Raw genomic sequence first — 16,135 nt, forward strand, 5'->3', positions numbered from 1 at the left:
TGGTTAAGTAAATATTTTTCACTCACTAAATTTTGTTAATAAATCTATCTGATTTAGGTATATACATAGACCTGATATATCTGCACATACATATACATATATGTATATATGAATACATTACATAACATAATTGCTATACTCTATCTTAGATCATAGGATCCAAATAGTATTACTGAATTACAGAACATTCTTATATATGATAGTCCATAAGATTTATTACATGAAGTGGGTGATTTGCTAAATTAGCCACGTACTGGTCTTTTTATGGGACCTCATGCCACCTTTGGGCTTTCTCTATGGTAGAGATACCTAAGACAGGCATATGGACAGGTTCCCTTCCTCTCAGCTTTCCAACCTGGGCCCAAATCTTCTTCTAGCTGGGAATGCTTCTTTACTCCATGCCTGGCTGGCAAACCTGGCTCCCTAATTCCTGAGCTGGGACCAACTCCCTGATCACTGCCTTTATGACATCACTGGTTTTATATCTCATGAGAACTATGATTAAAATCTCACCACTAATTGCTTTTAATATTTGTACTTGGTTTGTCTTCTCAACTCCCTTCCCTTAGTTGGCAATCTAGTGTTTTCCCATGGACACATCTGTTTCCTACAGCTGGGATAACTGATACTTCTTGCAAAGGATGGGTGGTTGCTACTGGAAGCCTTTTCAGCAAAAGCCTTCCAATTCTTCCATCTTAAAAAGAGTTTTACAATGTGAATGTTTGAGATGATTATTATCCAAACACTCATTTATTCAGGTGTTCATTCAAACAATGAACACCAACAAGGTGGGTGGCTGACACTGTGCTAAGCACTGAGGGGGAATACAGACAAGCAAAACACAGATGACCAAATGAATAGTATAGACTATGTTATAGGAGTGTACTGGAACCTCTTAACAGGTTTGCCTTTCTCAAGTCTCTCTCTTTTGCAATCTGTCTTTCGTGTGCTACCGAGTAAGCTTTCTAGAAACCAAAGCTCATCTGTTTTCACAGAAAAAAAAAAAGTATAAACTCTTTAGTGCAATGTTCAAGGCTCTTCATAATGTGGCCTCAATTTTCATTCAAGCCTTAATCCTTCCCACTCTCCCTTAGAAACTCTATGTTCTACTACTATATCAAACTTCTCACTGGTCCCATGAAGCACCAGGTCCTTTCCAATTCCTGTTCCCTTTTCCTAGAATGTCTTTTCCTCTTCTTCACTGGCAGACTCCCAATCAACCTACATGATTCAGTTCAAAGTCTTGGTGAAACATTTCTTCTATTATCTTCAACTGTCCTGGATTTGGGCATTGTTCTGTCACCTTTATTAGATGGTGAAATGTTTGGGTGCACTGGGTTTGCCTGTTAGTCTTTGTATCTCTGAATTCAAGTCTGAATAGGGCCTGGCAAGTAGTAGGGACACAATGAATATCTGTTAAATAAATGAAGGAATAATTGAATGTGAAGGAAGAGCTCAAAGGGCCTTGGTGTATTTAGGTAAGAGATTTTTAAAGGCACAGGGCTTGAAGCTGGACCTAGGAAGACAATAGAGAGATGGAGAAAGAGCATTTGGAGGAGGAAGAATATTATCCTAGGACACAGAAGAACACAAGCCCAAGACTGAAAGTGAAGACAGTGAGGGGGTCAGTCAGAATGCAGCTGACTGCTGCACTATCTTGACCTTTTCACTGATTAGATTTCTCAATTATATTTTCAGCTCCTGAAGGGCAGGGCATTTTGTACAATCCTTTGTATCCCTTTCATGTTTGATGCACATCTCTACAGTCATTGTTCCTACTGCCTTGTGTTTCTTACTCTTCTCTGTAATATAATTATTTGTATATCTACATATCTCCCCAGAAGTTATACCAGCCTCCCTCCCAGGCTGCTTGAGATAGGGATGAGGTGAGGTCTCAGTGTCTTTGCATTTTCCAAGACACCTAGCATAGTGCCTGGCACACAATGGGTGCTCAATAAATATTTTTTGATCTGCCATTTGTTGAAATGATTACAGAGAACCACAAGGATATTTGTGTGCAACTGTGTATTGTGGCACAAAACTTATATATGCCTTCACACTGTGCAGTCTATTTTTGGCAATTTTCATTAAAATGTTATCTTATTGTACAGGGAAGACTGTCATTTCAATTTTCTTCTTTGTTCCTTCTTGGATGACTCACATCTCTTACACCAGAAGGATATGACAGAAGGGATTCAAAAAGGGTTTGGATACATTTATGAATGACAAAGTCATAAATGTCTGGGTATAAGGAATTGTTAGGAGCATGCAAAGGGGAAGGAGAAAACTTGCATTTTAAAAGTGCCTATTATGTGCCAAGAACTGTGTTAGGCAATTGGCATACATTGTATATTATTTAATCTGGCAGGATATGTCAGCATAAAGATAGGACATGTCTGTCTATAAGGCCAAACCCACACCCATTCAGGCACAAAGCTTCTCCAGGTACCAGAGGCAGTATTCATCTTTATTAAAATTTTATCAACCTTTTAAGACAGATGAATCTATGGATTTGCACTGTTTCCTAGGAACAGAACACTCATTCTCAATTCAAGCTCCTATAGTTTAAAACTCCTTTTTGACGTAACTTGATCAGTTTTTAAAGTCTCAATGCTTTAAATTACAATGCAATCTGAGATAGTCCCACAGCAATAACAGCAATTACATTTGTTCACAAATGTAATTTGTTCGCTTATCTTTATATTTCATAAACGTAACCTTCCAAATACTGAACAAGGGTAAGTCAAGTCAAGAAAAGACACTTCTATTAACCCTGACACCAGCAAATTGTCTCAAATTATAGCATGCCTTCAATTTGTATTCTAAACACATTGAGTGGTTTTTCAGAGATACATATTATACCTCATTTGTGGTTAGAAGAAAATTGGAAGGAAATTAGTTTAAGTTGTTTCTAATTTTTTAAAAAATAGTAACTTTAAAAAGAATAATGTTCCAAAGTAAACAGATTCTGAANCAAGTGAACAGATTCTGCATGTGGTAGGAATCAAAACATAACCAAAGTACTATCTCTACTCCTGGGAATGGCTTGAGACAGTGGGGCTGCAGGTATTGGTTCACACATTGGCTTTATTATAAGTCACATAATCTAAGGCCTACAACTACACATCTTGATCTGTAATAACATGCTTCCTGCTAGGTGTGGGGGTGGGTGGAAAGAGAAGGGGTACACCTTCAGATAAGGGATAATCAGTACACTCACAGATCTCAGACAGTTTTCTGTTAATCTGTTTTGGGAAAACTAAAATAGACTCTTTGCTCCGGAAAGCATTAAAGCCTATCTCATATGACTAAAGAAAATGGCAAAGGTTCAAATGACATTTTACATTTTAGATGGTCTTCCCGCAACCTCTCTGCCACTAATCATTGGAAAATACCAGACATGTCTTTGTGGTGATTATGTGTTTCTTAATTTTATAATAGTCAAAGGAAACTGAAAGACCAGGACTGACCCCAAAGAACATAGGTGTGACATACCACGTATGGGAGTTTTTCAAGATAGACAAGAATCCAGCTTAAACATTTCAAATATTCCCCCTTCTTTTTTGAGACTAAGGGATGAAAATATGCACATATTCCAAAGAGTTCTTTGTGTGAACAGGTGACCCCTTCCCACAGTCTCTGTAATTAATTGAGAAATTAAAGTTAGTTGGCCTTTGAGATCTCTTGTTAAGAAAGGCAGAAGGTCTTGGATATTTTGGAACAAGAGTCCACTATTCTGCCAAGACAGTGTGTTATTGTTATTGGAGTGTCTCTCAACAAAACGGTATTGAGTGGTGAGGACGTGATTTTGATTAGGTGGAATGACTCAGCTCTTCCCCTTAAAGAAGAGAGGACTTGTCAGAGCCTTACTTACCTCATGATCTGGGATCTCAGAGGATAGTGTTTTCCCTAGGATGACCCCGGTCAAGTATGTCCAGCATCGAGCTGTGTTGGCAAGGTTATAGCCTCCTGTCTCCATCAAGAATTGTGAAGTTAGGAAAGAACAGTCACAAAACAGCAGGAGAGGGAAGGAGGGTAGGAAGGAGAGAAAAATGTTTTAATAAAAGGGCTAAAAAGACGGTCCCAACTTGCAGAATTTCACCTAAACATCCCTTTATAATGTTTTTGGACCACCTAGTAGGCGGATTTTAGTGGATTAGTTAGACCATGCACAGTGTGGAACTGGGAAGTCTAAAGCCTACAAAGATTAAAGGGGCCTTCATCTCTGAACAAATATGTAACTGAGGACTCCAAGCTCCTCAATTTCATCAAGTTATCAGCAAGATTGAGATCCCTGGAACCCGGATCTCTCGAGGTGACCTACCCAGCATGAAGGTCTCTGTGATGAATTTTGCAGCAATTCTATAAAATGGCTGCTGGATGTGATTTGTATGTTAAAGCTATTGGCAGATATAGACCTAGGAATATCCAGGAAAGAGAAATGGAAAATGCTGGCAGAAATAGACTTCCTTCTTTCAATATCAGCATTCCTTTTCTCCACAAAACACAGGCCTAGTGGCAGAGATCAATGAGAATGAGATGAGGAAGGGACTGTTGACTGACGCTCTGACCCATCTCATCAGGTTCTGTCACAGTCACCCAGCAGCCATATTATACTGGCTAATAGTCAGCATGTTTTTGCAATGAATAGATGTATTCTGCTGTGCAAGCATTAGAACATTGGCCTTTAGCTAAATTCCAAGAATATAAGGATGAAATGGAATGATTTCTTAAGCCCAGTGCAGCCTGAGGGAAATAGAAGCTGATCTATTTTAGGTAGGGTAGCCATATAATTTATTGTCCAACTGGTATACTTTTAACTGTAAAAGGGGACACTATTAATAATTACACTGGGATAACATGTATAAATTGAGGCACCTTTCTCTTAAGCCTTGAAAGCCTTACTCTTTTAAAGGCCAGGGATAGTGAGGATTTTAGAATATGTTTTTTAGGCCTCAATGGGGTCTAATGAAGCCTGGGGATGTGGCCATCTCCACTAATTATCTATGTGCTATTGGGAGTTGAAAATTTGAGTGAAATAGTACAGATATGACCTTAAACATTCCTGATGTGAAAAATATGGATTTATAAGATTGACTTATTGGGTGTAATTATTTGATTTCAAAAAGATCCACTATAGATTTTAAGTAGTAGGCTCCTTCTGTTACACATACTATATGATTTGATTTGCAAAAATTCCTTTTACATACAGGCATTTTCAGGAATACACATATTGCATAAGAAGAGTTAAATATTCAAAAGCCAAAGCGCTAAGTAAAGGCTGTAGCCACAAACAAAAGTTGAATTTGCACAGATGTATATTGTAGAAAGGCCTTTTTTCTTCACCTGAGTTGTACCTGTATCATAATCAACATCCTTAGTGCTGTCAAGGAAAATAATATGTCACACAGTACTTATCAATTTTATCTTTTCCCTGTGTTGAAGTTAATACATGTTTTGCCAGCTTTTCATAAGAGGTTGTCTCTTGTAAGCACTTTTAATTTTGATTCCTCTAGAGTCTGAGGCTGCCAAGGGACCTGGCATGTGTATTGGTATTGAATTTTCACTCATTANCCTTCCCACAACCTCCTCTAATTTGGTTTCTATAATAGGTTGACAAAATAATAAACTATTAGCTGTTCCATAATACTTGCATTTTAAGCTCAATCTGCCTGACCATGTTATTTTAACACACTAATCCATTCACCCAATGAAATACAGGTTGTGCCAGATGGATAGATAGAATATTCTCAACAAAGCATCTTCAAAAATAGTTGCGGTTATAAAAGGTACTTTCACAAATGTGTAAGTGCTTCTCTTGAACAGACCCAGCTTTCTCTTGGTCAAGTAATGCAAAACATCAGTACATACTGAAGATAAGGATGTCCAAGAGATTCTAGATCTCTCAATTTTGCTTTACTGTAACAAACCCATGCTTTTTTTTTCTTTTTGGTGGGGGTGGGAGGGAGAAGTTGTTCTTGAATTGAGCTTAGATATTTAATTAATTCATGTGTTTACTACTTATATATGAGTAGACTTAGAATTTTGGTGGAATGTTTCCAAAGGATGATTATTAGAACTTAGAATCAAAAACTACATTGAGAGAAGATGGATTAAAGTCCATTGAGGTTAACATCAACTATTCTTAATAAGATCTGATGGCACCTTTAACCAAAGGACCTTTGCTTTAGGAATTGAAACTTAGACTTCACAGTGCTAAGGAGTTAATGCACATGCCAAGCTAAGGAGAAGCGTGTCACAGTACTTCCTTATGCTGATTTGTGAAGGGGGCAGAATTCTTTAACTTAGGCTTCTGGATCACAGGCATGTTGGTATTATCCAATCTAAGAAAGCCAAATTTTCTTCAGTGTCAATGGACAAAATGTGGAAGAAGGTCAGCAAATTCTCCTGGTGACCTTCCTTTGTACTCACCTCCTCCCAAAATGAGTGTTGCCAATTGCCACTGAAGGATGTACTTAAGACATTTGCCAATTCCCACTGGAGTCATGTTAAAGGAGCACATGGGATCCCCAGCAATTGTATCAGCTCCCAGCTGTAAGACCACTGCTTTAGGATTAAAGGCTATGTATACCTCCTTTAGTACACTGTGAAAAAGAGAAAAGATATAAAATGTCAGAAAACGACAGGTCATTTTGGTGTAGGTGGTGGTGGTGGGGCAATTGGAGATATAGCTGAGTCAGCAAAGAGTGAAGGGGGAAAAAAACCAACCCAACTAGTCAAGCTCATCAAACTTTCCATCTAAAATGGGTGATTCAGGGGCGCCTGGGTGGCTCAGTCCATTAAGCGTCTGACTTTGGCTCAGGTCATGATCTCATGGTTCATGGGTTTGAGCCCCGCATCAGGCTCTGTGCTGACAGCCAGCTCAGAGCCTAGAGTCTGCTTCAGATTCTGTATCTCCCTCTCTCTCTGACCTTCTCCTGCTCACGCTGCCTCTCTCTCTCTCAGAAATAAAACATTAAAAATTAAAAAAAAAACAAACCAGGTGATTCAGACTATATGTAAATTATACCTTAATAAACCTGATTTACAAAAAAATTCCCTCCACCTTCACCTTACAAAGAACCAAATTTACCTTTGTGTTTTAGAACTCAAACTTCCTTTAAATATTTATATTAACTTAACTTTAACAGCCATAGGACACAGTGTATATATTTACCCCATTTTATAATTTTGTAAAGTAAGATATATATAGTGCATAGTTAAGGATTATTTCTGATAATTTAAGATTGTTAACATTCTTGGAGTTTATTATCTAGTTATTGATGGAGACCGCTGAAGAGAATTAACATGGTTTGAAAGCATAGATGTTATCAGCTTACTTTCTATTATTCTAAAGGACTTCTGGGTTATGAAATATAGCCCTACCTAACTCATATGTAGCCAGAGTATTATAGGGTAGAGAATGATAACAACTTACCCAAAATTATAAATCTGAAGCACCCTAAAGAATAAGTCGTAGTGAGTAGTAATGAGGATAATTCTGGGTCGAATCATATGGTGCTATCAAATCAACCTAACAGCTTTTTTCCTGACAGCTATAAGCATTATAGATGAAAAGGAAGTTGTCAATGTGACAGATGACCTTAGTCAGGCTTTTAGTATTATCATTAATTGAACACTGACACTGTCCAGAATGCATTTTAGGAGTTCTAAGGTCCCTGCTCTCAAGGGGTTTACAATCTAGTTTCCAGACAAAACATATACCAGTTCTCATGGGCCTGAGTAACTCTTATGGAGACATATAAACAAGTGCAAATTAACATTCTTCAGAGTTGAGAAAATGCAGAGTCAGAAAGTGATACAAAATGTTGGGGTTAATGACCCCTTCATAATCAACATGTCAAATTATACCAGTGCAGCAAAAACAGAAAAATTCCAGATCCTTTTGCAACTGCAAAAAGAATTCAGGGATATAAAATGCCATTTTCCCAAATTCATATATAACCAGGGTATTGAAACTATTGAAAAGTGTTCAGCTGCAGAGGCATTCTTAGACTCAAAAGAGTGTTTTGTTTTGATTTTTCATCTATGCAGACAAATATTGTGTGATTGTGGAGATTATAATAATATTATAAAAGTTATGACATATGATCCTTAAAACAGGAATACTCAAGCCTATTCTCTCTTTCATGTGCTTATCTCCTGGTGCAGAAGGAAGATAAGCCACCTGAATAGTTAGCTAACATGTACTGAACATCTACATGTACAGGGAATCCTATTAGCTGCTATCAGAAGACACAGAGGAAGGTATGGTTTTTGTTCTAAAAAGGTTTATAACTTAACAGGAAGAAGGGGGAGGCAAGAAAGACCAATGTTTCTTCATTCATTCTTCCCCTCATTTTGCACAAATTTACTGAGTACCCTCTGTGTATCCAGCATGTAACTGTACCAGATGCTGCAGGAACAAAGATGAATATGACACAGCTCTTATCTTCATGTGGCTCAAAACCGAGGGGAAGACTCATACTATGTTAATCAGTAATTAAAATACAATGATAAATGAAGTATCAGAGATGGCACAGTGAAGGGATTAATTGACTTTTCCAGAAGATGTTAGAAAAAGCTCTATAGAGGTAACTTTAGACTTAGGTCTTAATAGATGAGAAGAACTACAACCAGTCACCTATTAAAATGGCTAAAATGAAAAATAGTGATAACATCAATTGCTAGTGAGGATGTAGAGAAAGTAGATCACCCATAGGTTGTGGATGGGAATGTAAAATGGTGTAGTCACTTTGAAAAATAGACTTACCATGCGACCCAGCAATTGAACTCTTAGGCATTTATACCACAGAAATTAAGGCTTATTTTCATATACCAACTTATACACAAATGTTCATAGCAGCTTTATTTGTAATAATCCAAGCTGGAAACAACTCAGATGTACTTCAACAAATGAATGGTTAAACAAACTGTGGTATATCCATACCACTGGAATATTGCTTATCAGTAAAAATAAACAAACTATTGGTAAATGCAAAAAAACTTGGATGGATATCAAGGGAATTATTCTAGGTGAATAGGCCAATCCAAAATCTATACTGTATGATTCCATCACATACCATTTGTTAAATAACAATTTGAGGGATGGAGAACAGATGGAGGTTGCCAGTAGTTAGGGATGGGTATGGCTATAAGATGGTACTATGAGACAGCCTTGTGGTGATGGTATAGTTCTGTATCTTGATTGTGGTTGTGGTTTTGGCAATACAAAGCTATACAGGTGATAAAAATCTCATAGACACACACACACACACACACATACACATACATGAGTGCATATATAACTGGTGAAAACTGAAATAAGTTCTATGAACTGTACCAATGTCAGCTTCTTGATTTTGATATTGAATTATAATTATTCAAGATGTCAACATTGGAGAAGGCTGGAAGATGGGTGCATGGAAATTTCTTGTACATTTCTTTGCAACCTCCTTTGAAACCATAATTATCTCAAAACGTAAAAAGAAAGATGAGGAAAAGTTTACAGGCATATGGGTGAAGGTAGTAGACTTGGAAGTGGGGATAGTTGTGAGGTTTATTAGTAGGGGACTAGCTTCAGAGAAGGAACTGCATACATAAGAGCATGATGGCTGAAACAGGCAATGGTGGGAGTAAGGCTAGTGAAGTAAATGTGGTTTAGTGCATAAAGGGCTACAAGATATGCCAGGCATGCTAATGAGTGGGCTTTTCCTTTAGGAGTATGAAACATCTCAAACATTGTGTGTACCTATGTGTTTACATGTGAGTATGTGTGTTGGGGGAATGATCAGATTTACATTTTGAAGATACTTTGGGGGGCACCTGGGTGGCTCAGTCGGCTAAGTGTCTGACTTTGGCTTGGGCTGTGATCTCACAGTTTGTGGATTCCAGCCCTCCATTGGTCTCTCTATTGTCAGCACAGAGCCCACTTTGGATTTTCTGTCTTCATCTCTCTGCCCCTCCCTTGCTCGCTCTCTCCCTCAAAAATAAACAAACATTAAAAAAAAGAAAGAAAGAAAAGAAAAGATACTCTGGATATAGCATAAGATACATTGAAGGTTATCAGGGGGCTTTTGCAACAATCCAGGCCAGTGGCAGTAAGGCCAGAGAAGAAGAGATGGATTTGGGAGATACTTCTATGATAGAATTAATANGCTTTGGAAAAGGTAAGGTAATTTGTTTGTTTTTTTTGTTTTGTTTTGTTTTGTTTTTTTAATTTTTATTTATTTCTAGGAGAGAGAGAGAGAGACAGTGTGAGCAGGGGAGGGTCAGAGAGAGAGGGAGTCACAGACTGAAACAGGCTCCAGGCTCTGAGCTGGCAGTCAGCACAGAGCCCGACGCGGGGCTCGAACCCACGAACCGCGAGATCATGACCTGAGCGAAAGTCGGACACCCAACCGACTAAGCCACCCAGGCGCCCCAAGGTAAGGTAATTTGTATACAATGTAAACCTCAAAGCAACTGCAAGTGAGGACAGCTTACATGTGAGGGCTACATGGTGGATCCCCTTAAATTCAAGACTGGAAGTTTTCATTTGTTTTGACAGTCAAATGGGAATCGCTGGAGAAATATAAATACTGATGTTGCTGAATGATGCTTAGGAACTTTGATTTTTGTCATTGCGTGGAAGGCCAAAGAGAGAATGTCTGGAGGCAGAGGGATTGGCAAAAAGGTTATTGAAACATTCTAAGTACAAGAGCAACAGGAAGCAAGGTAAGGTAAATTTTGGGGAAAATGAGAGGGCCAGGTGACAGATTGGGTGGGGATAGGGGGTGGTCAGAGTAGAAAATACACTGTGCCAATTCCTCTAGAATTCACAGGAGGGGGAAGAGAAATAGAAATACTCCTTGTAGTATTGGCATTTCCAAATCCACTCTTCTTTCCTCTCATCAATTTCTTCTCCTTTGAGTCAATATCATTTACTTATACGACTGAAACACTATCCAAGGTCTTTTCTATAGACCTACAAGGAATTCTTTTACCTCCATTAAAAATATTAGCACCTGATTCACAAGTTTTCTGTCTCTCTCTTTCCCTGTCATTATTCTCTGCAGGTCACTATTCATTTGCTTACTCAGATCTTGATTCAAGCACCTATTCTTACCTATCCTAGGCTCTAGAGATACAGAAATAAGTTAGATTCAAAGAGCTTATTGCCCAGTAGGGGAAGAAGATAGGAAAACAACTATGATACGTGCTATAATATCCATCCATTAATTCAAAAAAGTTAACTAAATGACTACTATATACCAGGCATTATGTTGGGCAATGGGTTTACTATTGAACAAGAGACCTGCCCCTTCCCTGTCACCCTTCTAATTCTCTGAAATCACAGTTTTTTCACCTTCTGAACAACAGTGATGCCTGTCTGCACTCCACTTTAGTTATAGCTAGGCATAGCGATGCTTTGGGACCTGATAAGGAAGTGCTTGGAAATGCTGTACTTCTAACATCCCGAACCCTGAACTGCTTTTTTGGTGTACAATTTTCTGTCTTCTGGTTGAAATTGTTATTTATTCTCATTTTAACTCCTGTCTCCTTGTCTTTCTTCTATTTTCAAAGTCCACTAGTCTGTCTTTTAAAAAAAAAACTTTTAAATGTTTTATTTATTTTGAGAGAGAGAGACAGTGCAAGCAGGGGAGGTTCAGAGAGAGAGGGAGTCACAGAATCCAAAGACAGCTCCAGGCTCTGAGCTAGCTGTCAGCACAGAGCCTGATGCGGGACGCTGGGCTCGAACCCACGACCTGTGAGATCATGACCTGAGTCGGAGTCGGACACTTAACCGACTGAGCCATCCAGGCGCCCATCTTTTGACCTCATTTGCTTCACTACTCATTTTGGAGAATATAGTTAGTCATTTCAAAAACTCTTAGTAGCATACTTAATTCTCTCACACCTTTGCCGTTTTTTTCCCTGTTAATCTTTAAGTCATTGGATAAGCCACTCTGTCAGAATTTTCTGCTCTGTTCTGCTGGAGAAAGCTGAGAAGTCAAACCAATTGCTTCCTCTACAGTTTATGCTTACAACTCCAATTCAACAAATTCCATAAACATTTACTGAATGATTAATATGTGTCACTCCCTCTGTGCAGCTTGGCAATCATTTGCTTAACCTCTCATTGGTAAATAATTACATTTATTGTAGCATCTAGTGTAATTTTTTAAAAATAAAATATAATGGGAGTACATTCTTGATGCTAAAAAATAAAATAAATATAAAAGTCTATCAAATAAAGGTGAAAAATCTCTCTCCATCTCCACTCCCTTTCCAGAGGTAACTGCTGATTCATTACACATAGCTTCAACCAGCTCAGTCAAGTATGAGGCAGAGAAAGTTTGACGTGTTCTTTCCAGATTAAACTTTCTCTGCCTTATACTTAACTGAGCTGGTTGAAGCTGTGTGTAATGAGTGTCTTCCTCTACCTCTTTTCTCTACCTGATGATGTCTTCCCTCATATTCCTCTTTTCCCTTGAGGCTAATTTTACCACCCAGGCACTAGATCCTCTTTCCTGTTGCTCCAAGGGCCACGTAACACCAATGAGCTCTTTCTTAGATCTTTAGTCTCTGCCTTTCTATTGATTCTGTTCCTTTAGGTTATAAGTTGCCTATATCCTCCTCCCCTTCTCAGCACTGCCAAATTACCCACTTACTGGCCATCTATACATTTTTTTTTTTTTGAAATCCAGTTTTTGATCTTACTGTTCTGTTTCTCTCTTGAAAGGAGACAGACCTCTTGGTTATGGTATCTAAAGTTTTTTCTCTGTTATCTTTTTTAACTTACCAGAAGCAACTAATAGTTGATACTATTCAAAAAATCTGTAGTTGGTCATAAATGGCTACAGCTCCCTTAAGAAAATATTTTTAAATCTTTAAAAAAAGCCCAATTTATTGATAGTAAGATAACATAGAATTCCTCCCATTTAAAGTGTACAGTTCAACAGCTTTTAGTATATTCAGAGTTGTGCAACCACTACCACAATGAATTTCAGAACATTTTCATCATTCCCCCAAAAAACCTCTGTACCCAGTGGTGGTTACTGCCCATTCCTACGTTTCTTCAATCCCCAGGCCCTGGCAACCACTAATCTACTTTCTGTCTCTATGGATTTGTCCAATTTTGACCTTTCATATGAATGGAATTATATAATATGTGGTTTTTAACTGGCTCCTTTCACTTAGTAGAACATGTTTATAGTTTATTCATGTTGTAGCATGTGTCAGTATATATTCCTTTTTATGACCAAATAATATTCCATTATTTGTATATACCAAATTTTCTTTATCCATTCATCAGTTGATGGCCATTTGAGTTATTTCTCACTTTTGGCTAATATGAAAAATGTTGCTATGGGCATTTGTGTATAAGTTTTTGTGTAGGTATGTTTTCATTTTTCTTGGTTACATACCTAGGAGTAGAATTTCTGGGTCATATGCTAACCGTATGTTTGTTTAACATTTATAGGAACTGCCAGATTGTTTTCCACAGTGGTGGCACCAGTATACATTCACATCAGCAATATATAATATATGACAGTTCCAATTCTTCACCAATACTTGCTACTTTCTGTTGTTTTTTTTTTTTAATTATAGCCATTCTAGTGAGTATAAAGTGGTATCTCATGGTGGTTTGATTTGTATTTAACTGATGACTCATGTGCTTGCTTCGGCAGCACATATACTAAAATTGGAATGATACAGAGAAGATTAGCATGGCCCCTGTGCAAGGATGACATGCAAATTCGTGAAGCGTTCCATATTAAAAAAAAAAAAAACTGATGACTGATGATATTGAGTATTTTGCCATGTCCTTTTTGGCCATTTGTATATCTTCCTTAGAGCAAAGTCTATTCAGGTCCTTTGCTCATTTTTGAGTCATTTGTCTTTTCAATATTGAGTTGTAAATATTTGTATATTCTAAATACAAGTCTCTTATCAGATACATGATTTGTAAAATTTTTTCTCCCATTCTATAGGTTGTCTTTCATTTTCTTTTACAGTATCCTTCAAAGTACAAAAGTTTTTAATTTTGATGAAATCCAATTTATATTTTTTTGTTACTTTTGCTTTTGGTGTCATACCTAAGAGAACATTTTCTAATTCAAGGTCATGAATATTTACATCTATGTTTTCTTCTAAGAATTCTGTGGTTTTATTTCTGTTATGAAGATTATTTGGACCTAATTTTTGTATATGGTGTGAGATAAAGACCTAGATTCATTCTTTTGCATGTTGATATCCAGTTGTCCCAGAACCATTTGTTGAAAAGACTATTCTTCCCAAGTTAATTGTCTTGGCGTGCTTTGGGTAAAATTGACTGTATATACCCTGAACCATATTCCATTGTTCCATATGTCTAACTTCATGACAGCACTACACTGTCTTGATTACAGTAGCTTTTTAGTCAGTTTTGTAGTTGAAAAGTATGTCTTCCAACCTTGTTCTTCCTTTTCAAGATTGTTGTGACTATTCTGGATTGAATTTTTGTATAAATTTTAGGATCAGCTTGTCAATTTCTACAATGTCAGCTGTGATTTACAGCTCCATTTTGACTGTGCTGAACTTGTCATCTTACCTCCTTCTCTATTCCTTGTCTCTTCTAATGATACCCTATCCTTTCAGTCAGCCATGTTCAAAACTCTGAGGCTCTGATTTCTCCCTTTCCCTGCTCCTCTTCAGTTAACCAATCTTGTACCAGTCTCTCTCCCTTTCCTTCTTTTCCACTCCCACAGCAGTACTGGCCCTTCAACCTCTTTTGTGGATTACATCAAAGGCTTCTTAATTAATTTTCCTGTCTCAAGTCTCTTACCTCTCCAATCCATCAAGCACACACACTAACTACTATCAGATTAATTTTCCTTAGGGATTGTTTTGATCACATCACCTCCTTATTCAAAACCCTTCAATGTCCCTTTATTGTCTCTGGACAATGCTTAAAATTCTTAGCCTATAATTCAAAGTCTTTCATGATCTGATTCCAGTCTATCGTTTTATCCTACTTTCCAGTAACTCCTTAACCCACAGTATTCTGTAGGCAAACTAAACTGTCCATGGTTCTCCTCAGTCACCTTGCACTTTCTAATAAGTATGCTTTTTGTCATAAACTTCTTTTTGCCTGCAAGTCACCTTTCTACATGTATACATCATATTTACTCTTTATTTTATTTTAACATTTATTTTGAGAGAGAGAGAGAGACCACGAGTAGGGGAGGAGTTGGATGTTTAACTGACTGAGCTACCCAGGAGCCCTCATATCTACTCTTTAAAGGCTACCTCAACACTGCTAGGAATTTATCCAAGGGATACAGAAGTGCTGATGCATAGGAGCACACATACCTTAATGTTCATAGCAGCACTTTCAACAATAGCCAAATGATGGAAAAAGCCTAAGTGTCCATCAACTGACGAATAGATGAAGAAGATGTGGTTTATCTATACAATGGAATACTACATGGCAATGAGAAAGAATGAAATGTGGCCATGTGTAGCATCATGAATGGAACTTGAGGGTGTTATGCTGAGTGAAATAAGTCAGGCAGAGAAAGAATGATACCATGTGCTTCCATGTATAGGAGAATTAGGAGAAACTTAACGGAGGACCATGGGGGAAGAGAAGGGGAAAACAGTTGGGGAGAGGGAGGGAGGCAAACCATGAGAGACTCTTGAATACTGAGAACAAACTGAGGGCTGATGGGGGGGAGAAGGGAAGTGGGGTGATGGGCATGGAGCAGGGCACTTGTTGGGATGATAGCACTGGGTGTTATATGCAATCCAACTTGACAATAAACTATGAAAGAAAAAAAAAGAATTGTAAGATAAAAAAAATTAAGGCTAGTTCAAGTTCCATTTCCTTCATGGATTAAAAAAAAAAATCTGATAATAATAGCGGCCAACATAGCCAAAACATGGAAAGAGCCTAAGTGTCCATCAATGGATGAATGGATCAAGAAGATGTGGTTTATCTATACAATGGAATACTACATGGCAATGAGAAAGAATGAAATCTGGCTNGTGTAACAGCAGTAGTGGCCACAGCATTATTTTTTTGTAAGTGTTAATCTTGTTGAGCAAATCTGATCATATTATACCCTCATTCTAAAATCTTCAGCACCTCCTCAAATGCTTATAGAATATG

The 16,135-nt window shown here is 37.7% G+C and overlaps 1 protein-coding gene and 1 non-coding gene across 2 annotated transcripts in view; one reads left to right on the forward strand and one right to left on the reverse strand.

Annotated features, from left to right (window-relative positions):
* HDAC8 (histone deacetylase 8) overlaps positions 1 to 16,135 on the reverse strand; it is a 198,906-nt gene that overhangs the window by 139,405 nt on the left and 43,366 nt on the right. Inside the window, exons 6-7 of the mRNA XM_077763227.1 lie at positions 6,433 to 6,605; positions 3,875 to 3,969 (exon numbers count right to left, since the gene is read on the reverse strand). Of these exons, the coding sequence (XP_077619353.1) occupies positions 3,875 to 3,969; positions 6,433 to 6,605 (268 nt within the window). The remainder of the gene's footprint in view (positions 1 to 3,874; positions 3,970 to 6,432; positions 6,606 to 16,135) is intronic.
* On the forward strand, positions 13,658 to 13,764 carry LOC144231057 (U6 spliceosomal RNA). Its single transcript, XR_013334974.1, has one exon. It is a non-coding gene; the product is annotated as a U6 spliceosomal RNA (small nuclear RNA).

This window comes from Crocuta crocuta, unplaced genomic scaffold (genome assembly GCF_008692635.1).
Source record: "Crocuta crocuta isolate KB4526 unplaced genomic scaffold, BGI_CrCroc_1.0 scaffold440, whole genome shotgun sequence".
In the NCBI taxonomy this organism is placed as follows: domain Eukaryota; kingdom Metazoa; phylum Chordata; class Mammalia; order Carnivora; family Hyaenidae; genus Crocuta; species Crocuta crocuta.